The sequence below is a fragment of the Cannabis sativa genome, chromosome 2, assembly GCF_029168945.1.
Source record: "Cannabis sativa cultivar Pink pepper isolate KNU-18-1 chromosome 2, ASM2916894v1, whole genome shotgun sequence".
Taxonomy (NCBI): Eukaryota; Viridiplantae; Streptophyta; class Magnoliopsida; order Rosales; family Cannabaceae; genus Cannabis; species Cannabis sativa.
This window is the reverse complement of record NC_083602.1, coordinates 64,645,352-64,671,845: the sequence shown is the minus strand read 5'-3', so window position 1 is coordinate 64,671,845 and position 26,494 is coordinate 64,645,352. Positions and strand designations below refer to the sequence as shown.

The 26,494-nt window shown below is 39.4% G+C and overlaps 1 protein-coding gene across 1 annotated transcript; it reads right to left on the bottom strand.

Moving 5' to 3' along the window:
* Positions 1 to 337: 337 nt before the first annotated feature.
* On the bottom strand, positions 338 to 5,195 carry LOC115718686 (U-box domain-containing protein 13). Its single transcript, XM_030647507.2, has 4 exons — positions 4,673 to 5,195; positions 2,952 to 3,068; positions 2,280 to 2,732; positions 338 to 1,971 (listed from the first exon to the last, which is right to left on the bottom strand). The coding sequence occupies exons 1-4, from the start codon at positions 4,940 to 4,942 to the stop codon at positions 766 to 768; spliced, it is 2,046 nt and encodes a 681-aa protein (XP_030503367.1). The 5' UTR covers positions 4,943 to 5,195; the 3' UTR covers positions 338 to 765.
* Between the last annotated feature and the right edge of the window lie 21,299 nt (positions 5,196 to 26,494).

Genomic DNA, 26,494 nt, shown 5'->3' with positions numbered 1-26,494 from the left:
GTAGTTGCAAACTTGCACTAGCTAATTTGCCATTGTGTTGTTTACTCTATAGTAGCGTTTTAACATTATCTTCCTTTGGAGCAAACGGCTTTGAGCTAATTTCCCATCTACACAAAAAAATTAGTTTGAGCTACTCTAAAAACTTCTTTAACAAGCAAAACATGTTTCTTGTGATTGACAATGCAGTCTAATCCACCATGATAAAAATCTCATCATAACCTTTCTGAAGCACAATAAGAGAAGGTTAATCTTATTCATTGTCCCTAGCATTATAATTCAACATGTTCTCCTAGTGGCAATTCCGTGAGATGATAAAACTAAAGTTTCTTTCGTTCTCTTCGTCACAATCATTAATTTCACTAAATTATGCAGTAACAGTAAATTTGATTCGAGTACAATAAATAGACATTTCTTCTCCTTTCCTGGGACAATAAACATCTCTTCACTAAAAACTGAGGATGATTACAATGATGTTACGATGGTACAATTTTAGATACATGTCAGGTATATTTCACCCCTCCTGTCCTGTCTTCTAGTTTACCCCCAACCCCTTTGTTGATCTCTTTTTTCTTCTTTTAAGAATCTGATGTTCGTATGGTCCTTCGTGGTGTGGTGCACACAAAACAAATTGAATATATTTAACTTGCAGATTTTGAAGGTGATCTTCCACCTCCTCCCGCCAAAAGCAAAGCAATGCCGCTCCCTTTGATAATTTAATTTTAAGTGCAGACAAATGGAAAAGAAAAAAAAAAACATGTCAGCCATCTACAGCATTTGTGGAGGATAGCTGCATCTGAGATCTACAGTCTCTGTGGAGGAAAGTTGTAATTGCTGCATCTGAGCTTGAGCCTCGACTAGAGCTTGAGCCTCGGCTAGAGCTTCAGCCTCAGCTAGCTCCTGAGCTTGTTTCTGTTGCTCAACAAACCTACTCATACGCTCGAGCAGTTGTACAGCCTTTCGCTTGCCTCTTTCGGTGCCATTTTGTGCCAACTCCACCAGTGGACCCATGACTCCAAGCTCTTGAGCTTCCACTAGGTGTTGTTGGTCACCTCCACATAAGTGAACTAAAACTGCAGCCGCATTCTCTCTGTTCCTTGGAGATCCACTCCCTATGACCTCTACCAAAACTGGCACTGCCTCTGCAGCACCAATGGCAGCCTTCCCTTCGGGGTGGCTAGCCAAAATTGCTAGAATTGCCAGTGCTTCATCCACCATGCCCCCTCCAGGCTCTGTTAACAAATGCATTAGTGTTGGCACAACACCAGCCCTCACTGCCTTCCCCTTGTTCCCTTGGTAAATGCACAAATTGAACAGTGCTGTTGCAGCGTCCTTCTTACCCCTTTGATTACCTTCACTCAGCAGTGTCACAAGTGGTGGAATGGCCCCCAAAGCACCAATAGTAATTTTATTTCCATCCACAACTGAGAGGCTGAAGAGGGTGGCAGCGGCATTTTCACGAGCTTCCATGCTTCCCTTCTTGAGCACGTGAACTATGCCAGGAACTGCTCCAGAGGATACGATGCTTCCTTTATTTTCGTCACATATGGAAAGATTAAGAAGAGCTGTTACAGCATGCTCTTGCGTGCGGGAATCGGGTGTTGAAAGGAGATTTACAAGGAGAGGGATTGCACCAGCCTCGGCAATAGCCACACGATTATCAGCATTGCGCTTTGCAAGAAGGCGGATCTCTCCAGCGGCAGATCTCTTGTCTTCGGGGTTTCCGCATGTGAGCTTGCGCAGGAGGGTTTCAATCTTAGTACGTTCCGCAGGTGAGCAAGCAGATGTAGCTTTATTGGGTCGAGAACTGCTGGGTCGTTTTGGGGGCTCGAGACCATTAGCTTCGCACCACTGAGCTATGAGACTACGAAGTACATAGTTTGGTGTGAGGGTATTGTTAGAGAGAGCTTGTTGCGTCTTTGGGCATGTCCCATGAGCTTCTAGCCACTTCTCAATACATGAACGTTCATAAGTCTGTCGCAGTGGGAAATGAATTGCATTAGACAAAGAATTAAGATATATAAACAAAACTAAGTGTGATTGAATTTTAAAAAAATAGTAAACTGGAAGCAGAATCAGTTAGCAATCAAATTCCATTAAATACGTTAAAAGAAACAGTCCATCTGGCCCATGATTTCCTGTGCATTTACAATGGGTAATCACTTTGGCTTGACTGACAGAACATCTTGAGGACCTCCAGTGCAATAGAAAAACAAATTACAAAATATAGAAGGGAAATCATAGTGCAACAGTCATGATACAGCAAGCAAATGATGCATTACCTGCCCTGTTGAAACAATGACAGGATCTTTCATCAACTCAAGTGATATTGGACAACGAAAATCATCTGGTATGACTGGGACCTTGTGATTCTTCTCAGTTGAGGGTTGCCCACTACAACTTGCAGGAACACTCTTTTCTCTTGCAGGGGCATCCAAGTTGGGGTTTTCTGTCTGCACAAAATCTTTGATTTTCTTCAATAGCATAGACATTTTTTCAATGCTTGCCCCAGGATCCCCATTACTGGCAGTTACCATTTCATGCAAAGCTATTGACTCTTGTGCAAGCTCATCTATTCCCACCAACTGTAATTTCTCAACCAGTCTTTTTAGAATAGCTGGATCTGCCGGTGCATCATTGCTATCGTAAAGTGATGAGAGATCCTCATACAGCTCAACATCAGGGGCATCAACCCGTCCTTTGGCTCGTCTGAACTGAGCAAGAACAAGCTCAACCTGAACCGAGAAAAATATTAAAACAATGAATTGGAATTAAATGGGATCTTTATATGAAGGAAGATTGTGTTAAAAATTGATCAACTCAATAAGAATACTGAGGTGTAAAAAAGAAAAATCTAAACTAAGTCACATCAGACAAGATGTGACATGCTTGGAAAGAGAAAACTCCCAGTAATCGTCTCAGAACTGTTACGATCATATAAAAGAAGTGTGTACCTGTTCCTTAACTTCATCTGATATGTCAAGTTTTCCGTAGGAAATACCACTCAAAGCTTGTTCCAATTTAGCTGTCACGTCATGGAACTTGCTCATAACTTGCTCCCTCTCCAGGACCTACATGAATAAAGGTTACCAAAAGTAAACAAAATAAAAAGGAACCTCAAGCATAAGTGAAAAAGAAAGAACAAGACAATAGAGTAATCAGGAACGTACTCCAGAACAAGTAAAGACAAATGAGAGTAAGAAATTGATGAAAGAGGCCAAATAACAATTAACCAGTGAGAAAAAACTAATTCTAATCATTTGAGCAAGAGGCGTAATTAACCATCTACTCATATTTTCTAATTGATTGATCAACAGTGATTGGTGGCTATATCAAATACTTAACAAACCAACATAATATCATTAACTATTCCTTTAAGTGACAATGTGTTAGATTATTGCAAATTCCATACAAGAGAAAACTACTAGTCAAAAAAAAGGTTTATAAAAATATAATTAAACCATCAAAAAAAGATTCCTCTCTTAATACGACTTCGAAACCAGCAGCTAATTTTCTTCTTAAGCCAGGTACCAGGCTCAGTTTTCTTGTCTTACACAAAGAACAGCTGAAATTCTAGATTTTGAATAGTCTATTAAGCCCTAAATGATAGGCTTGGTCAGTGCTGAGGGGGATTGAGAATTGGGATGACAACAACGTTCGAACTTCCGATCTTATTTATGAGACTTTTAGTTTCAATTAAGCACTTAGTGTGCCAATGATAAAAAAATAAAATAAGCCCTAAATAATGAAGTCTGCATTATTGTTCTGAAACATTAAAAACATCACTTTATCTCATAATTCTTCATTGAAAGTCAAAAATGGAATCAGAGACCATGATTCTCACCCCCACACCCTGCCCTTTCAATGGGTAAATCCAGGAAGGGCCAGACAAGGGCATAAACCAAAAAAAGAAAAAACAAGTTCATGGACAAGTAGTAGATCAAGGAGTAACCAAGAGAACTAATACTATAGCACTAGAATCAAAGAACCAGGCAAATAAATTATTATATTTTAAGTTTGGGCCAATTAATAGATTGAGATTTTACTTCAAATTCGCACAGCTACAGACTGGTGATTGGACAGTAATCGATATAAGAAAAAACTTACGATATGAATATCACCTAATCCATAGGTTTCAAATTAACAATATAGAATTCGTAAAAATTATTATTATAAACTAAGAAAAAACCATAATAAGAAATTGTTGGTCAATCAGGAAGAAAAAATAGGACAGTAAACCTATGTTGACTTCATATTCAAACGACTCAAGTAAATTAATCCCAAAAATTTAAATAAAACAAGAGTGAGAATATAATACAAAAATTGAAACTCAGATTTGTATAACCATATCATCTAACAAATAGAGAAATTTCAATGTTCAAACCAGTTGCACATTCAACTGAATTTTAAGCAAATTTTTCGCGATTATAAGGATTTATTAGTTACTGCGCGGCAATAGTATAATAAAAGTGAACAACAGGATGCTCCAAGTTCCCATGGAAACAAAAAATAATTTTCTATTTTCTCTCAGGGTTCACTATTTTCTTAGCAACTAAACATGAAAAGCAAATATATTATAATTATAATAATAACAATGGAGAAGAGCAGTAAAATAAAAGCACAGAACTGCAAAAACCATAGACCAATCGAGAAGATAAAATAATAAAGCACGCACCAGGTATATCTTGCTTCCTTCGCTACCGAATCGAAGCAAATCGTTAGCCGATCTCAAAGCATCCCTAAAAGAAACCAAGGCTTTCATGGTGTCTTCAGGCAACCCCTCTTTACTATCACGAATCTCCTCGAACATTGGGGTCAATAGCTTCACCCTCCTAGCTAAATTACAATACTGTTTCTTTACCGTACACTTGTATTCGGAGATCGAACCTATATCGCTAACGACGTCGATCACGCTCTGCACAAGCGCGCTCTTCTCCTCCTCCATGGATGTACCACTAAGCTTTCTCTCTCTCTATCTCTGTAGTCAGATCTCTTGTTACGACACCGTTTCGTTGGTGACCCAAAAAGAAAAGGGTTTTTCTTTTTCGCAAAACGAGTGCTTTCTTCTTCAGCTACTTTTCCCTCTGGTCCGAATAGCAGCAGGTCTTAGTCGTCTCCCATGAGAGAGAAAAGAAAGAGGTGGGGGTAAAAGGCAGACTTCTTTCTTTTCTTTTTGTGGCGCGGCCTATGGGGCATTAACCGTGGTTGAGTTGAAACTAACTCGGGTTAATTTATACACGACAAAAATTGAGCAGCTTCCTTTGTTTGGTTACTCGGCTCGGCTTGGAGTTGGAGTTGGTTGGTCTGTGACCCCAATTACAACAAAACAATGGTCTCTCTCTCAGATTCTTTGTTTCAGTTTAACCACCAGCTGTACTCACTCAGCCCTGGTTTTTCCTTTTTTTTAAAAAAAAAATTAAAAAAAAATAGTTGATTGATTTCTTTTCTTCTATTTTGGAAATGTGTTTGATTGATTTAACCAACAGATCCGATATTATCTGTCTTGTTTTAATTTAATTAAATTAAATTTTATTTGAGTTTTTATTTCCAAAAAAAGGAAATTTGAATTTAAAAAAAGTACACTTTTTTCACTATTTAAAAAAATTCAATTTATCGCTTTTGAATGTGTTAATTCTCTGAAGTGTAGGAAAAAGGTAAGAAACGGTGCTTGACATGGCAAAAGGGTTATGAGAGTGTGGAGAGGATCTTTCTGTGTGAGATGATCAAGAAGTTGGGGTTCTATAATTCTTGGACCTGGTTGGTTCACAGTTTATCTCTTTAGTATCTTATTCAGTTCTTATCAATGGTGAGGTAAGTGAAAGAGATAAAGGCTACCTTAAACTCTTACTCTAAAATGATGGAAAGCTACAGGCAAAAATAAATAAATAAATAAATAAGATTAATTGGTTACAAGGGATTAAAAAACAATTTACTTTCATGCTAGCATTAAAAAATGAAAGGAAACCAATCACATTGACTCTTTTGTTAACGAATATAGTAATTTAGTGGATGACTATAATGAGGTCTTTCATTATTTAAACCACTTCAATGGTTTTATAGGTAGTCACGGTTCTACTACAAGTGATATCAAGAAGAATTGTTTTGTTATGAGTGCTACTCTTAATATTGGTCAACATATGCAACTGATTAAGCTTTTCGCTAGTTTTGATGTGTATTTAATATTCATGAGTTAAAGAGCCCCAATCCTAATGGATTCGGTTCAATATTTTTCAAGGTTTTAAAATGATGTGATTCCTCAACGTGATTTCAATTAGGGTGACTCTCTATCACCTTCATTGTTTCTTATTTGTGTTAAGGGCTATCTCCTTTGCTCAGAAGAGATGGTGATAGACTGATAGTGGTATTTTGTGGGGATTGTAGTGTGGTAATTCATAGTCAACTATCTCTCATTTGTTTTTCATGAGTGACAACTTTTTTTTTCCCTTAGGTTGTGTTTGAAAGTGAATTTGCTCAGGAAAGAAACAAGTGAAGAAAAGATAAAGAAAAAAAAAAGTGTGAGGAAAAAAAAAAAAAACTATTTTCTCATATTAGGTAAAGAAAGAAAAATTGTAGAGAAAAAAACTGATTTTCATATTTTTTTTTCTCTCTCTTATCTTGTTTGGTTTCTTAATAATTTTAGAAGAAAAAAAAATAGATTGTTTAAAATAAAATAATTTATATTTCTTAAGTTAGAATTAGAATAAAACATGTGGCAGAATCAAAAGTCATGACAGATGACAAATGACCCATTCGAAATGGGTGTATCGCCATAAGCAACTTTGGAAGTCAAGAAGCTTCTATAAGAAGAACCCTTTCCAAGAACCCTTCAAGATCTTGGAGAATGCCACTAGGTTTTGCAAAGACATCAAGTCTACCTCTTAAGAAGGGAGGTTTTAGAGGGCCTGACCCTTCAACTACCCTTCTCGGAAGGGTGGTCCCCTTTTGTTAGCGCATAAATCAAGAAAAACATTCTAGCATGTCCCTTCCGTACTAACGACAAAATGAGTTTTTCATAAAACAAATAAGAATTGAGATTTCTCCACTACCCTTTTTGACATGTACCTTTCCCATGCATTCATATGCAGTTTATACCCTCGCGTGTCACATCAGCAGTGGACAAGGAGACTTACAATCAGAGGAGCTAGCTCTGGGAGCTTCTTCATTAGGCAAAGGAGCCTCCAAATCCAGATGAAGGGGACCAAATTTCTAGGCCGCCTTATGGGCCTCCTTGCGGTCAGCCTCACTCTGGGCATGAGCAATTTGATCTTCCCCCTCCTTGCGCCTCCAAAGAGCGTTGTACTGCTTCTCCATATTAGAGATGTAATCAAGTCTCTCTTTATCCACTTTCTCCTTGTCCTTGGCATTGGGACAAATAAGTATGGAGAGATCAACATCCTCTATCGTTTGTGAGACGACTAAAAGATCCATTTTTTTCTTAATTGGCGATGGTGACCAAGTCCCGCACATTCAACTCTTCCCTACTCAACTTTATGAAGACTGCCTTATGGTCCCTAAATAGATGACTGGGAGCATTCAGGAAGAAATGACCTAGAATGAAATACGTTAATCCTCTCGAAGACCTTCAGCAAAAGAAAATGAGAAAAAAAGAAGGAGACGAAGAGAGTCTAGCTTACCTATCCTCCTCCACTAGTGAACAAATTAGGATGAGTAAATGCTCAAAACACAATAGAAAATAAGAAGTGTTTCCTAAATTCTTTAACGTTCTTCTAATAGTTAAAAAGTGCTAGACCTTTATTCTCTAGATGGGCTTAGAGGGCATAAAAGTCATCCTAGCTCCTATCTCCTTTCTTTAGGAGTGAAATAAGTTCATGAAAATACAAGATTTTAGCACGGGTAAGAACATCCCAACCCCTGAAGGAATAAAAAATGAAAAGTTTGGCCATCAAACGATAAGCTCGAGGAATCAATTGGAAAGGGGCTAGCCCCACAAAAAATAAGAAATCAATAAAATAGTCTTGTAGCAGTAAAGTGGCCCTAGACATCAAGTGAGTCTAACTCCAGGCTCTGAACCCGTTACAGTTATGATTTAGAGTCTTATCTTCTATAGCAGAGCAGTTGTAAAAGAATGTTCTAACGGGATGGCACACCTCTAGTTTTTTCAATCCACACCAAATGGAGATAATGTTGTTTTTATAGTCCAAATTAGAGTAGAAAGCGGAAGCAATTTATGAAAAATATTTTATACTCTCATAATATGAACCAAAAGCTGTAGGAATACAAAATATTTATAAACATTATGATTGTTGGAATTATTTTACCAGGATCTAGATTTACTAACAAATATGTTTCATTAACATCCTAATATGAATTTTTAAAACAATGAAATAAACACATAAGGGTTTAAGGAAACCTTACATTGGGTGCAGCGGAATATAATGACTCTTTCCGTTCAGATCTCTAAGCCCTTGATTCCTTTCTGTAGCATTGCATTATCAAGATCTGAACCTAAATCTCTTTCTCTCCTTCTTGAGCCCGATTCTCCTTCTTATTGATTGGATTCTTCACAATCTTCCACACTATGATTGAGATACCACTTGATGTGTGTGGGCACTCACTCTATCACTCAAGGTTCGAAAATTTAGAAGAAGAAAAGAGAGGAATGGTGGTTTCGGCCTATAGAGAAAGAAGCTTAAAATTTTACTGAAGGAATGTGATGTTTCATCAATCTCTTTCTCTTAAGCCATCACTATCTATTTATAGGTAACCACCTAGGTTTAGGTTAGATTTATTTGATATTAAAATAATGAAAAAATAAATGGTAAATTAAACACATAGTGACCGACCATAGGATGTGGATTGGGCCCCACTTTGCAATTCTGCCATTTTGTCATTTTTCCATCCTATTTTCTCAAAAATGCCAATTTTCCAATTTAACCATTTAAATGCCAATTCCAATTATTTAATAACTAAAAATTAATTATTAAATAATATTATCATTTGATATATTTATTAATTAGACATATAAAGTCTCTTAATTAACCAATAAAACCTAGAATCTCTTTTCTTCACAATTTAGCCCTTGCTTAGTGAAAAATTCATAAACTAGACATAGTCTAATTTTAGAATTATAATTGATTAATTAAAATCAATTAACTGAGTCTTACAAGCAGTATGGTCTCAACTAGTATGGGGACCATGGGCCTATATAACTGAGCTTCCAATAAGCAGATCAAGAATTTACCAAGTAAACTCACTGACTTATTAATTCCTTGTTGCATCCACGCATAGAACTTGGAATTGCACTCTCAGTCATATAGAACGCTCTATATGTTTCACGATATAGATACGCTATAAATTATCTATTGTTATAATCCCAATAATCAATGATCCTTTATAGATGATCTACATTGCATAGGGATAAAATTACAATTACACCTTTTCAATGTATTTTATCCTTAAAACACTTGCCACCTATAAATGATATTTTAGTGAAATAAAATAATCACTAAAATGAGATCTCAATCATTTATCTCTATTTAGCAAGCTCGAAGGAAATCATCGTTTCACTTTTAAATACCTATAGAAGCTATAGATTCCATATCTATGTTTAGCACTCCCACTCAATTGTACTACCGTGTTCCCAAAATGTACGTATCACCCTGACCAAAAAGTAGGCTTAACTAACAAATCAAAGAGCACGAATAACACTCTTGAGATCAAACCTAATCATGTCAGGATTAAGATCATTTGATCTAGGATCAACTAGGTGATATTGAATTGAATAGATAATACGGTAAATTTATCATATCTAATCAAAGTTCAATATGGGTCCCTTCCAATGTATACTCCACACATCCGATACTAGTAAACTTTGTCAATGCCCTGGAAAGGACATAACACTTATCCAAGGTGTAAGCATACCTATCGCTGATTATCATGCCAGTCTAAATCCAGTGAACTGACACATCAGGGAATTAAACTTTTGAACATATAATCATGATTAAATTCCACCGTGCTGACAACACTATTATCATGTACAAATACATATGTTCTGGACCTAACAGAATTTATAATCATGAAATAAATCATGTGAACCATGCAATATAAAATGTAATTTCTGATCTTTATTAATTAGTAAATCTGATTATATTGAAATGAGTTTTATTTAGGGCACAAAACCCGACAATGACATGAGAACATTATACATGTTTATGCACTATAGGGGTATCTCTTTTTCATGTTCAATACACGATCATCCAATCATGCTTTCAATCTTAGTAAGAACTCACACAATGAGTCTTCTAGATCAGTCTTAACACTCATGACGAGTGCGGGTCGTAAGAATGATTAGGATGAATTTTTAGTATCACAGTGTGTACTCAACGCATAAAGCATTCTAATGAAGAGAGAGAGAGAGAGGGGGCGGGGGGGAAACACTCACACGCCTAGTAGGAGTGTACGTCGGTCGGTTTAGTCAGGTTATAGCATATTTTTATCAACCCAATATAAATATCTGGTTGCAAATATTTATCGTAACCCGCCCAATCAAAAATTAGAGAAAGTTCAACCCGCCCAATGATTTCGTCGGTTTGGTCGGGTTAACCCGTCCAAACCGTTCTTCACTTTTTTTTTATAATCATTATTGTTAGTTTCCTCTATTCAAATAATTAGATTTTTTAAAAAATAAAAATATATTATTTATATTTCAAGTTAAAAAATACTATAGTTTAAATTAATTTTAACAACCTTAATATAAGATAAATATAATTGAGTAAACATAAAATAATTGAATTAAATAATTAAAAAAAGTAATAAAATATGGTAGAGATTTTAAACTTTAACTTCAATATCCAAATACAATAAAAATTATTAACTATAAAGTCTAAGTTTTAAGTTAAACACTAAAATGTCTAAACTTTAAATACAAAATAGTTTAACTAATAAATGTAATTTATGTGATATAATATATAAACTTCTATAAAAATATATAAATCGGTTTGATTCGGTTTATTCGGAATAATTGGGCGGTTTAGAATAATTTGTAAACCACCCAATATATTCATTGGGCGATTTGGATTTTCATTGTATTATTTCGGGTTGTATTTTTTGTCGGTTTATTCGGTTTGGTTTGGACGGTTTATTCAGGTTGGCCGGTTTGTATATTTTGTTGAACACCCCTAACGCTTAGGAGAGAGAGAGAGAGAGAGAGAGAGAGAGAGAGAGAGAGAGAGAGAGAGAGAGAGAGAGAGAGAGAGAGAGAGAGAGAGATTAGACTGCGACTAAGAAGTTTTCTGGTTTAGAAAATTATATCAATCATATCATTTACGTCAAATCTATAAGGATGTATTTATAGTCTTTATTTTATCCCAATAAATAAAGATAAAATAAATCATTTATTTAAGTTCAAATTCAAATAGATAACTGAATAACAAAATTCAATTTTATCTTTATTAATTTAAACCATTTAATTACAAATATCTTATGTTGACTTAGAATATGGTCAACTAACAACGGAGCTTTATTAATTGTCGATTATCACCACGTGTAAATAAGAATAATAAATAGTAAAGATAACACAAAGATTTATAGAGGTTCGACCCCCTTGTTTAGCGGGTAATGACCTACTCCCCTTTTAGTTGTATTCACTGTTGAGATAATACCATGCAAATCATAGGTAAAACCCTTATGATTTCTAGCTATGGCTCTCTTCAGTATTACAATTGTGAGAACAATATGTTACAGACCAAGAACTGAAAAAATCTTGTGAAAGACTTAAGAAGATACTTGACTTGGTGTCTAGGAGGCATGAATGGAATGTGAAAATTGAGAGATGGGGAGGCCTTACACGTGTTAGAAACTTAATGGAGCATGAGAGAAGACTTGTTGGAGACCCTTTAGTGCTTGTGGAATGACATCCTTGGAGAGTGAATTAATGCCCTTTATTTAGTGTAGGGCTTACAAAATATCTTAATTCAAATAGGTAAAGGCATCCCTTCAAAATAGGGATATTAATATCTTTTTATCTATTATTTAAGCTACAAAAAATGATAACTTGGCTAGCCACCCCTATTTTTTAGGGCTTGGCTAGCCTATGATCTCCTATGGTTGGCCAGGTATTATTCCTGTAGCCTCGGTATGTGTGTGTGTCAGCCTTAGTATGTGCTTGCCAACCTTGGTATGTGCCTGCCAGCCTTGGTGAGTGCATGCTAGCCTTTCTAGCCTCTTTGTAAGACTTTCCTTGCAAACGTCACGTTTCCTTGGTCGAACATGCTCTTTTGGTTGGATAGTCACTCTTTGGCAAACCAACTTATTCTCAAGGCTTGGTTGGCCTACAAACTTACCCTGGTCATTCTATAGGCTTGTATTGGTCAGCCAGACATGGCCAGCCAAGGTCTTGATAGCATGCTTTACTCTTTTTGCTTATTGCTTGACAATTTTACTCGATTGCTTTAGAACCCTTTATAGTTGACATGCCATGTAAGATGACTTTGTCATGTTATTGTCAAACTATATTCCACGTGTCCTCAGTCTTGACCATGTAGACATGTCACGTCAGGTGGACAAAATTTAGGATAATATTTGCCCTCAAGTCCCTGTTCGTAAGTTGTAGGGATAGGGACCTTTCAGCTTTTGTCTTGACTATAGGAGCCATTACCGAGCAGTCTTGTTTTGCCAAGTATTAGGCTCTTTGAATGACGTGCTTAAACCTTTGATCTTCTCTCTCCCATGTATGCCTCATCTTTTTTTCTTTGAATCTGCCATTAATGAGTTTTAAGCTTTTTAAAGCTTTTAGAAACTTTTTAATTCTCACGTTTTAATGTAGTGTTTTCACATTATACTTTGCTTGATAGCTTTGGGATGCATAATGTTTGACTTTTTGATGAACAAGATCAAGTCTTGGACTGGTATTTTGTTAAGGACTCTGTCCAACTCTTATATCTTATTTAAGAACCCTGTCTATGACTTAGATCCTGCATCTAAACTCTGTCTATGACTTAGATGTTGAGTTGTCTACCTTAAATAAACCCATTTAAATATAATCAGATTTACTAATTAATAAAAAATCAAAAATCGTTTTATGTTGCATGGTTCACATGATTTATTTCATGATTATATTCAATATATAAATTCTAAGTCCAGAGCATATATATATATATTTATTCATGATTATAGTATCGACAATATAGTAGAATATAATCATGATTATATATTCAAAAGTTTAATTCCCATGATTTGTCGATTCATTAGATTTAGACTAGCATGATAATCGACGATAAAGTATAATTACAGCTTGGATAAGTGTTGTGTCCTTTCTAGGGTATTGGCAAAGTTTACCACTATCAGATGTATGGAGTATACATTGGAAGGGACCGATATTGATCTTAGATAAGGTATCATAAACTTACCGTTATATCTTTCTAAGTCAATATCAATGGTTGATCTTAGGTCTATGGATCTTAATCCTGATATGGTTAGGTTCAACTTAGTTGTATTTGTGAAGAAATGAACTTTATACTCAGCAATATTAGGTGGAACTACCACACTTGGTGGTCCTGATTTCTTGTAACAAACTTTGTCCTTTTTGTACCGTTAGAATATTCTTTATTCTGTGTAAAAGGTATTTTGATTGTGTAATGATTGTAAATTGATTCTCTGCTGTAATGATTGGGTAATAAATACAATTGGCCAGCCCTATTATTTGGTGAGCTAAGCATTTCAAGATTTCTGGTTTTGTTATATTTTCTAAGTTGGTATCAAAGCCTTTCGTACACCGGTGGTGTTCTTTCTTCTTCGTCTCCATGGCAGACCCTTCAACCCCTACTGCGCAAGGTGAACAAGATGGCTCGGCTGGAAGAAGTGCTTCCAGTGTCGTTGCTCAACCCTCAGCTCCTACTGCAGCGATGCCAGGACCTCATGTTGGTAGCACGCTGACTCAACCATTCACGCTGAAACTAGATAGGAATAACTATACCTTGTGGAAGATGATGGTTTCTGCTATCGTGCGTGGTCACCGATTGGATGGTTTCTACTCAGTTGTTGTGAACCCGGAGTTCAAAACATGGATTGTCCATGATCAACTCCTTCTTGGTTGGCTGTATGGATCCATGACCGAAAGCATAGCCACAGAGGTCATGGGTTGTGACTCTTCAGCAAGTTTATGGCAAGCTCTCGAGACTCTTTTTGGTGCTCATTCTCGTGTCAAAATGGATGAGTATCGAACCAAGATTCAAACATTCAGAAAAGGGGCTATGACCATGGCAGATTATCTTCGTCAAAAACGACAGTGGGCCGATGTTCTCACTCTTGCTGGAGACCCCTATCCTGAAAAACAACTGGTATCAAATGTGCTATCTGGTTTGGACATCGAATATCTGCCCATAGTGCTTCAAGTCGAAGCAAGGATCTCCACATCGTGGCAGGAATTACAAGACATACTTCTCAGCTTTGACAGTAAATTGGATCGGCTAATTACTCTTTTTGGTGCGATGAAAAATAGTGGTTTAACTAACCCTTCTGCTAATCTTGTTGCCATCAGATCCTCTCACTTTGCAGGAAATAGAGGTGCTCACACAGGTCAGTTTGGATCTGGAAATCGTGGAAACACAACTCAACAGAAAGGAGGAAGAGGCTCTAGACAATTCAGAGGCAGAGGAGGTGGCAAGAACCAAAACAACTCGAAACCGACATGCCAAGTATGTGGGAGATATGGTCATAGTGCTGCTTACTGCTACAATTGGTATGATGAATCATACATGGGTTCAGATCCTTCTGGTTCAAACACAACAGGCAAAAATTCTCAATCTGGTAACACTAGTGGTGGAGGAGCCTCAGCCTTTGTTGCTACTCCAGAAATGGTGGAAGATACTGCGTGGTATGTGGATTCGGGGGCCAGTAATCATGTCACAGCAGATGTCAACAACATGAATCGAAAGGCTGACTATAATGGTGAGGAAACCTTAACTGTAGGAAATGGTAATAAGCTTGACATTACACATGTGGGTACTAGTTGGCTGAATGGTAAAGATAGACATTCTTTGATTCTTAGCAATGTTTTACATGTTCCAAAAATCACTAAGAATTTATTGAGTATTTCAAAGTTGACAGCCGATAATAATGTGTTTGTGGAATTTTTTGCTCAATCTTGTTTTGTGAAGGACATGGACACAAAGAAGGTGCTTCTCCAAGGGAGACTTGGAGATGGATTGTATCAACTCTCAGACCAACCAAGCTTTTCCACCTACTCTAGTTCGGGTCCTAAGTCTGCTGGTTTTACTTCTTTTCCTTTTACTGGTGTTGTGTCCAAATCAAAGGATAAGCATGTTGCTATATCCAAGTCTGTTTCCCTAAGAGACAAATGGCATAAGCGTTCAGGCCATCCGTCCAATCGTGTGTTGAGTCTTGTTTTGAGTCATGTTAATGTAAAACCAGTTATGAATGAAAAACAAACTTTTTGTGAAGCTTGTCAATATGGAAAATCTCATGCTTTGCCTTTCACTTCAAACTCAAATCGTGCCAAGTATCCTCTTGATTTAATTCATACAGATGTTTGGGGGCCAGCTCCCATCACATCTAATCTCAATTACAAGTTCTACATTCACTTTGTGGATGACCACAGTAGACACACATGGATATACCCACTCAAAACCAAGAATGAGGCTCTTGCTGCCTTTCTTCAGTTCAAAACCCTTGTAGAAAATCAGTTTGATAGGAAAATCAAGGCCATTAAGACCGATTGGGGTGGAGAATTCCAATCATTTGTTAAGTGTGTCATAGAGAATGGAATCGAATTCACACATCCTTGTCCTCATACCTCTGCCCAAAATGGGAGAGCCGAGAGGAAACATAGGCATATTGTCGAAATGGGCTTGACGCTTCTTGCTCAAGCTCATATGCCTCTCAAATATTGGTTAGACTCATTCCAAACAGCCGTCTATCTAATTAATAGACTTCCAACACCAATTTTGAAAGACAAATCTCCTTATGAAATCATCCATGGTAGGAAACCCAATTATAAGTTTCTCAAAACCTTTGGTGTTGCTTGTTTCCCTTGCCTTAGACCCTACCAAACACACAAATTCCAATTCCATTCAACCAAGTGTGTCAATCTAGGGTATAGTGATGCACACAAAGGCTATAAGTGCTTCAATTCTACAGGGAGACTTTACATCTCTCGAAATGCCATCTTCAATGAAGATGACTTCCCCTTTAGAACCGGTTTTCTAAACACTCACCAACCTAAGGCAATTGTAAAGGTCCAAGTTCCCTCATGGACTGCTTTGTTCCAATCTGACAGGTTTAACATGTACAATCAACACAATCCATCTGCTGAAATCCCTGGAGAAGATACCAATACTCAGTCCCACTGTTGAAGCTCAAAATTAAGAGAATGAAACGCTGGTTGAAACCAGCACTGCTACGGATTCACACCAGTCAAATTGGACTGCTAGTGCTGGTGTTGAACACAGCCCTGTCACCATTAACAACTCCGAATCTGAAACTTCAGTACCTAGAATTACTCATGATTCTCCTCAGACAGCCGCTCCTCTTGCTCCTTCACATCCTATGATCACGAGATCCAAGGATGGTATTTTTAAACCCAAAGTCTATTTGGGAGAAGCAAAATGGCAGTGGGAAAATGAAGAACCGAGTTCATTTGAAGAGGCTCTCTGTCACAAAGGATGGAATGCTGCAATGGGAGAGGAAATGATAGCATTAGAGAAGAATGGAACCTATATTTTGGTTCCCAAGGCTGCTGGTATGAACATTATAGGGAACATATGGATTTTTAAGAAGAAATGGAATGCTAACATCACGTTTCTGAGATACAAAGCTCGTCTTGTTGCTAAAGGCTTCAATCAAAGACCTGGTATTGATTTTAGGGAAACATATAGCCCTATTATCAAGGCTTGTACAGTTCGTATTATTCTCACAATTGTTGTTATAAATAACTAATTTACAACATAAATAGGAATATTTAATGAAATATTTAAATAATTAAGCTTCAGAAGAATCTAATTTGTTATTAATTATTTATTTAATTAAATATAGAAAAATACATTTAGTTTATCTTGAATTTGAATTTCATTTAACTAAGTGTGTTTTTCTAAATTAATTTCAAAATATTCAAATGAAAAATTAATTCATATATTTCGAAATTAATTATGTTGCTAATCAATTTTATTAGGTTAAACTAGTTTAATTAACCTAGTACAGTTATTCAAATCAGGCAAATGGGCCTTCACAGTTGGGGTTGTTCATGTGAGGGAGGGCTGAAATCAGTATGTCGTACCCACTGCTATGGCCCCCTAACTCTCACACAAGGCCCAAAAGAGAGGAATTTAACCTTAAAATGAATCACTGTTATTAGTTGAATAGCCCAAATACTAATTGGGCCTAAATACAATATATCATGGTGTGACATTTTATTTAGCAACCTAGTCTATTTTAATTACAAAATTAAATGGGCTACCTATATGCATCTAAGCCCAAAGCAAACATATAGGCTCACATAGGCACATAGATTTGGATGGATCCTATCATGTTACTAGGTCATATACAGATGAAAGAAGAATGCAAAATTTACCTGTTACAAATTATTAGTTTGACCTATTGACAATTGAACCATGGGTTAAAATCAGATCATTGGATCTGTCAACAAGTTAACCATGACAATTTAGACCAAGCAATAATAGGTTTTATAAAACTTGTTTTGACAATCAAATAATATAAAACACATACACCTGCAACAAGTTGGATAGTTGGATATAGGGTTTATTTAATTTTAAAATTAATTTAATTTAATTTAATAATTTCGAAAAATAAATAAATAAAATAATTTTTTTTTCGAAATATATGAATAAATAAATAAATTAAAGAAAAATAAAATTAAACCTATAAATTTAAAAAATTAGGTTTCAACTAACCTAAAAATCTTTTTCAAAAAATATTGCTAACAACTTTTCAAATTTCATGTTATTTTTAAAAATTAAATGTCAATAAAATAAAATGATAATTTAATATCATTTTTCTGATTTTATAATTTAATTTAAATAAAAAATAACACAATTTAAAAGTTAGCAAAATATCCTATTTCTATTTAAAATTTCATGACTAAAATAATCTTATTTTAAATTTCAAATAAGGTTAATTAATAAAAAAAATTAAAAATATTTAATATCTGACCTTAAATTTAAAAATAAGACAAACTAATTAAATTTTCAAAAAAAAAAGATAATTAATTAAGCAAAAATATAAATTTTTACCTATTTTCAAATTCAACTTTCACTAATATTTTAAATTAATTTTAAAAAAAATAATTAATTTAATTATGATAATTAGATTTGAAATTTGAAAAATAAAAATTAAAATACAAAACTACACAAAAAATTCGAAATTAATTCCATGAAAAAATGAAAAAAAAAATTGGAAAAAATTGCATTTGGTGCGAATGGTATGCGCGCGCGCGTAAGTGGTGTTCTGGGCGAGGATTGGCGCACACAGAGGCTGCATGCAGCCTATTCGCGCGCGTAGGGGGAAATTTCAGACATCTCCGCCTGTCCTGACCGAGAAAACTCGAACAAGGCTTGTCCGAATGCTCGTGAACCCCTGAAATCAAGGGGTTCCGCACGCCCACGTGGGGTGACACCACCCATGATTTTTCCAATTTTTCAAAAATTCATAACTAATTCAAATAAAATCGAAATTAAGTTCTGTAAAAAAACTGAATTGCTTATTTTTTTTCCAAACTATCTAACAAAAATAATTCCAGAACGAAAATTCAATTATTTTTCATAAAAAATTTCACAAACATCAATCAATCATCAAATAACACACAGATCAACATGAAACCATCCAAATCACACACAAATCGTTTTAAGTCCAAATTTCTTGAAAGTAAATCAATTACCATGGCTCTGAGGCCAGTTGTTGGAATTATTTTACCAATATCTAGATTTACTAACAAGTATGTTATTAACATCTTAAATATGAACTTCTAAAACGATATAAAATAAACACATATAAAGTATCAGGAACCTTACAGTGGTTGCAGCAGAATATAATGTCTCATTCCACTCAGATCTCTAACCCTTGTATCCTTTCTGTAGCAGAGTATCACCAAGATCTGAGTCCGAATCTCCTTCTCTTGAAACTAGATTCTTCACATCCTTACACACTATGATTGAGTACCACTTGATGTGTGTGGACACTCACTCTTTCACTATAGGCTACGGTTTTAGAAGAGAGGAAGAGAGAGAGTGTGGTTTCAGCTAGGTATAGGAAGAGAGGCTCAAATTTTAACTGAAGGAATGAGATGCATCATCTTTTTCCCTTAAGCCATCACTACCTATTTATAGGAAACTACTTAGGGTTAGGTTAGATTTAATTAGCATTAAAATAATAGAAAAATAAAGTGGCAAATCCCTTGTGAAGTGGCCGGCCATGGATTGCTATTCGGCCCACTTTGTAATTTTTCCATTTTGTCATTTTTCCAACTTATTTTCTCAAAAATGCTAATTTTCCAATTTAACCGCTTAAATGCCAATTATAATTTTTTAATAACTAAAAATTAATTATTAAATAATATTGTCATTTAATATATTTATTAATTAGACTTAACAAAGTCTCTTAATTAACAAATTATCCCTAAAAACTCTTTCTTCATAATTTAGCCTTTGCTTAGTGAAAATTCATAAACTAGATTTTGCTCCAGAATTCGCCCAAAATACGTGGACCAGTCGAGAGGGGACACGTGGATCAGATAACTGGTAAACATTTACTAAGTCTTTGTGCGCCACAAGGAAGCGCTGTTAGCATGGGTCCCGGAGGAGGCACCCGGAGTACAAGGTACTCCAGGAAGCTAGTATAGCGTGAAGGCTCTCCGGGATATGTCAGGTCTCTCCCGAGCAATCAAGTCGCATTTAATGCTGCATGGGAGGAAGCGTGTTGAGACTGTAACACGCAATAAAGTCTGACGGCACAACCCCCGAACAGCAGCGCTACAGTAATGATCATTTAAGTCTAGCGACGGCTACTCTGCGAAGAGTCACGTCAATCACAAGGCAAAAAGGACATTCTTCATAAAAGCCCTACAGCACCTAGGGATTTGACCATGCATCACCCATGGTATATTCATTGGAAATGCCCAACTTTATGGATACTTACAGATACATGTGTAAGAACAATTCTAGGGATTACCCCACCAAAACACTATAAATACCCCCTCAAAGCTCATTTAATGGGGTCGAGAATCTTGGTTTGCAAAAGAGCAAGAAGAGAAAATACTCACCAAGAACATTCTCTGTATTTAAGAGAAAGACATTCTCTCAAGTGTAGAATCTGTATTAAATACATCCATTAATAACAGAGGCTCGTGGACTAAGGCTCATTAACGCCCCAACCACGTAAAAAATCTTCATCTCACTTTCTTACAGCTCTTCATTATAATCATATTTTAATAGTTGCCGAAAACCTCGGTCAACATTTTGGTGCTTTCATTGAGAGCTGAGGAAAGCTGCTACATAACAAGCATTTGACTTCACAACAATGGTGGAGACCAGAAGTACACGTCATCCTCGCCCTCTAGAAGACGCTCAAGATCCCAATGAGGAAGATGTAGCCTCAAGAGCAGCAGAGGAGTCCGAGGAAGAAGAAGAAGAGATAGTTCCCGACGAGAACTACGAGGAAGACCTCGACGAGTATGCCTATGACGAAGGAAGCTACTCGGAGTTGGTGCTCCTTAGACAAAAAGCTATCAATCATGAAATTGAGATCGAAGCTCAGAAAGTGCAAAATCAAAAAATGCAGGAAGTGATGCTAGCCATGCAGAAAGCCATGGAGGCAGCTGGTATTCACGTGCATCCCAAGGCGATGGCAGCTGGGCTCGACGGGGGAGCCAGCGACGTCTTCGCCTAACTCCCAGCAGCAAAGACCTAGGGAACCTAGCCCTATAAGGCACCCTGCTGAGGAAAACCAAACAAAAAACCCTACTTCTACCCCTGGGCGAAAGAAAAAGGTCCAGGACCCGTGAAGGGTCCGCTCAGATTTCCCTAAAGGGAAAGGTCCGCAGAGGGGCAAGCCCCAAAGAGGGAGTCTTGGCCCTCAGGATCGAGGGGACCGGAAAAGCGTTTCCGTGCACCAGGAACCAGGGGGTAGAGGAAGAAGAGGACAAAGATGTCCTCCCATTGATCTGAGAAATCAAATCAATGGGAATCAAGGTGACCTCCGGGATCACCTTGACCAAAAAAGATACAGGCCCGTGGTCTCCTCGGGTACAGTAAACGAAGGGATTATGGCGGAACTTGCCATACTTCGAAAAGATATCGCTCGAGTCTCCCGGAGGCAGAAGGGAGACGACTCCGACTCAGACAGTGAGGATCGGGAGCCTTGTGCCAAACATATCCTGGAGGCGGAGCTCCCTAAAAACTTCAAGATGCCCGAAATGGCGGCATATACTGGGAACTCCGACCCCAGTGATCACTTGTCACGGTTCAACCGTGTCATGACAGTCATGCGGGTCAGCAATGATGCCAAGTGCTTGTGTTTCCCCCTCACTCTGAGCGGATCAGCAGAGGAATGGTTCAAAAAATTGGAACCAGGATCGGTGGGTTGCTGGAACAAACTCCAAACCAACTTCCGGAGACAATTTGTCGCTGCCAGGAAGGTCAACTTGGAGGTTAGTGCCTTGACCAACATCAAGCAACTGCCCACCGAGACCTTGAAGAATTACATCAAGAGGTTCCGAGAGGAAGCCTCGAAGACCAAGAAGGTCGACGACGGACAACAGCTTGCGCTTCTCCAAGCAGGAATCCGCACTGGGACTCCCTTCTGGAACGAGTTGCAGCAAGAAGGCGCTGCTAGCCTTCAGGACTTCCAAAAGCGAGTCCAAAAATATATTAACCTCGAAGAAGCCCAGATCGTGGCTTACGGAGGCTACTATCCCACCGGGATAGCAGGATACATGCCAGGAGTGTCGCCCTCGGGTACTGTCCCGACCGCAACTCCACCAGTAAGTGGCATACAGTTCTCCGCTACTCCCGGATACAGCCAGGGTCAAGCTTTGGCACCGGCATCTTCCCATTACGGCAACCCGTCCGGGGTGAATGGACGAACTCCTTCACAGGCTGCCCCGACTGCTAGCTTAACAGGCCCTACCCAGGGGTCGAGGAGCAAAAGGTCCTCCAAGGGCAGCACCCGAACGGGAGAGAAGCGCCAAAAGAAGGGGTACACACCCCAATATACTCAGTACACAGAGCTCACGGACTCTCAGGAACGTGTATATTTTGCCACTAGGCAAAATACGCACTACCGGAGGCCCCAGCCGTTGTACAAAGATAGCTCCCGGAGAGATCCGAGTAAAAGATGCGAGTACCACAACGACATTGGTCATAGCACCAATGAGTGTAAAAATCTCAAAGACGAGATTGAAAATTTGATCCGTTTGGGCCACCTCTATGAGTGGATCAAAAATAGGTTGCCCCACCTTAATCCAGGGCAGGTGGCCGGGGGTATGCCTCCGGGAACGCCAGGGGGTACAGCAGGAGTATTGCCTCCAGCTGCTCCCGCAGGTGACACCCAGCATATCCCCGGACTACTGCCCCGGCCTAATGGACGGGTAGCCATGATCTCCGGAGGTCCCCATATCGGAGGAAACACTAGCAAGGAGCGAAAAAGATATGCCGAGGCCGCAAGACACTGTGAGGTGTGGGAGGTTACTCAACTCCCGGCTCAAAGGCCCCGGCTAATGGACCAGCCCATAACGTTCACAGAGGAAGACGCCAAGACGGTGCGTTTTCCTCACCACGACCCGCTGGTCATAGAGACCCCCATCGCAAATAAGGTGGTGGCTAGGGTCCTGATTGACAATGGGAGTTCCGTGAACTTGCTCTTCAAAGAAGCCTTCACTGCGATAGGGTTGACCGACCGGGACCTCTCGCCTAGTGGATCACAGCTCACAGGGTTTAACGGGACGACGCTAATCCCGATGGGAAAAGTCAGGCTCCCAGTTACCCTATGCCTGGATACCCCCCAGAGCACATTTAAGTATTGCACCTTCGTGGTGGTAGACTGTCCAACAGCCTACAACGCAATCCTAGGCCGACCGGCCCTCGTCGACTTTGGTGCAATTACTTCAATCCGACATCTATGCCTAAAATTCCCTACCCAGGAAGCCGGAGTCGGAACGGTGAGGGGAAATCAGGGAGAGGCCAGGCAATGTTACAATGTTGCCACCCACTTACCAGTACTCATGGTCCGGGGGCCCCCTGAGATAGAGGAGGCTGAAGAGGATGAGTTGGATCCTCGCATAGGGTCCGAAAGGGTCGTGGAACCAATGGAGGACGTCGAAGAAATACCAGTGTGCGACGACGACTCCACAAAGTACTCCGGATAAGGAAGAGCCTGGATCCGGAGGAAAAAGATAAAATAATAAAAACACTGAAGGGCGCCATCGACATCTTTGCATGGCGCCAAGAAGACATGACCGGCATCAGCCCTCATGTCATCACCCATGCACTCAATGTCAACCCGAACATGCCCCCTATACAGCAAAAGAGACGCCCGCTCGACTCGGTGAAAGCCGAGGCCTTAGAGAAAGAGGTGGACAAACTCTTGTCCAATGGCATGGTCCGCGACGTGTATTATCCGGAATGGCTGGCCAATCCGGTCCTGGTGCCCAAGCCGAACGGGACTTGGCGGGTTTGTATAGATTTCACAGATCTAAACAAAGCCTGCCCAAAGGACTGCTTTCCGCTGCCCAGGATCGACCAGATGGTAGACGCCACGTCCGGATTTAAGCTGCCGTCTTTCATGGATGCCTATGCTGGGTACAACCAAATAAAAATGCATACGGCAGACCAGGAGTGCACTAGCTTCAGGACCGATAAGGGGGTATACTGTTACCTAGTCATGCCTTTCGGACTGAAAAACGCCGGAGCAACCTATCAAAGAATGGTTAACCGGATGTTTAAAAGCCTCCTGGGACGAAACATGGAGGTATATGTAGACGACATGCTCGTCAAATCCAAAGCATGCAACAGCCATGCAAGCGACTTAGAAGAATGTTTCGAAGTCGTCCGGAGATACGGCATGAAGCTCAATCCGAAAAAATGCACCTTCGGGGTCAAGTCGGGAAAATTCCTGGGCTTCATAGTCAGCCAAAGGGGGATCGAAGCGAACCCGGAGAAAATCCAAGCTCTCCTGGACATGCCATCCCCCAAGAAACATAAGGACGTGCAGAGCTTGACCGGAAAGGTAGCCGCACTGAGCCGCTTTATCTCACGATCCACGGACAAGTGCATACCTTTCTTCAATATACTGAAGAAATGCCAAAAGTTCGAATGGTTAGATGAATGCGAGGAGGCATTCAAAAGGTTAAAAGACCACATGGCCAAACCTCCTATCCTATCAAAACCCGTCCTTGGAGAAGACTTGTTCCTTTACTTGGCCGTCTCCGAGCATGCGGGCCGCCGCACCGGGTCCGGGAGGAAGAAAAAATTCAGCACCCCGTGTACTATGTTAGTAAGCGCATGGTAGGGGCCAAAACAAGGTACCCGGTCATTGAAAAATTAGTATTCTGCCTCCTGATGGCATCAAGGAAGTTGAGACCATACTTCCAAGCCCATCCGATCAGAATCTTGACCAATCATCCGCTCCGGCAAGTTCTCCAGAAGCCTGAAGCATCCGGAAGACTCCTCAAGTGGGCGATGGAGCTGAGTCAGTTCGACTTACATTACGTGCCCCAGATTTCCATAAAAGGCCAAGCCTTGGCAGACTTCATCACCGAATGCAATGAAGCCGAGGCAACAACCAATACACCGGAACCACCAATCCCCACTTGGAGAGTATTTGTGGACGGAGCTTCTAATGAGAACGGTTCAGGAGCCGGAGTGGCTATGATATCACCTACTGGATTGCGGCTCCAGGCGGCACTCCGATTCAACTTCACAGCTTCGAATAATGAAGCCGAATATGAGGCCCTGATAGCAGGGCTAAAATTGGCTAAAGCTGTAGGAGCCAAGAGAGTGGAAGTCTACAGTGATTCTCAGCTGGTCGTAAACCAAGTTTCCGGAGAATACCAAACTCGCGGCGAACGGATGGCCGCGTACGTAGCAATAGTCCGAGAACTGCTCCACGAGTTCACGGACTACAAAGTAGAAAGAATCCCCCGAGAGAAGAATGCTCATGCGACCGTCCGGCTAAGTTAGCCTCGGACGGTGAAATCGAAGAAGCTGGGGGTAGTACCGGGAACGCTTGGCAGAGCCGAGCATCAAAATAAAAGAGACCACACTAACGGTTGGGCAAGAACCCAGCTGGATGGTCCCCATCATAAAGTACATAACCACAGGTGAGTTGCCCCAAGAGAGGGCACTGTCTCGAAAGATTCAGTATCAAGCTCATCGTTATGTAATGATGGACCAAATTCTCTACCGGAGAGGACTCAGCATGCCTTATTTAAGGTGTGTATCGGACCCTGAAGCTAGACAAATCATGCTGGAGGTCCATGAAGGGTTCTGTGGAGATCATACGGGAGGACCCAGCCTCTCAAAGAAAATATTGAGGCAAGGGTACTTCTGGCCAACAATGAAAAAAGATTGTATAGACTATGTCCAAAAGTGTGACTCGTGCCAAAGGTACGCGAACATACCGAGAGCTCCTCCAAATGAGATCACTTTGATGACCAGCCCCTGGCCCTTCGCGGTCTGGGGAATAGATCTCATCGGGTCTCTACCTATGGGAAAAGGAGCGGTAAAGTATGCAATAGTAGCAGTGGACTACTTCACCAAATGGACAGAGGCTGAGCCTATGAAGACAATAACTGCTAAGAAGGCATTGGACTTTGTTATCAAAAACATAGTGTGTCGATACGGCTTGCCTCACAAAATAAGTCTCAGACAATGGAAAGCAATTTGATTGCGATGAATTTACTGACTTTTGCAACCAACACGGAGTGGTAAAAAGCTTCTCCGCGGTAGCCCGGCCTCAAACAAACGGCCAGGCGGAAGCAGTCAATAAAATCCTAAAGGTCACCTTGAAAAGAAGCTACTGGCCTGTAAAAATAACTGGCCTGAAGAATTGCCAAGGGTATTGTGGGCCTACCGGACGACCCCCAGAACCACAACCGGTCACTCGCCGTTCTCAATGGCGTACGGTTGCGAAGCAATGGTCCCGGTGGAAACATTATTCCCATCCCACAGGAGGACGACTTATGATCCGGCCACCAATCAGGCACTGCTCCAAGAGGCTTTGGATCAAGTCGAAGAACTCCGGGATGAGTCTCAAATACGGATGGCTGCTTATCAAAAGAAGGTGACCAAATATTTTAACTCCAAGGTTAAAAATAGAAAATTCGCTATTGGGGATATGGTCCTAAGAAGGGTTTTTCCAGCCACCCAAGAACCCGGAGTGGGGGTACTTGGACCGAATTGGGAAGGACCATATGAAATCGAGGACGAAATCGGTTCTGGCACTTACAAACTGAAAAGAATGGACGGAACTACTGTCCCAAGAGCCTGGAATGCCGATCACCTTAGAAAATATT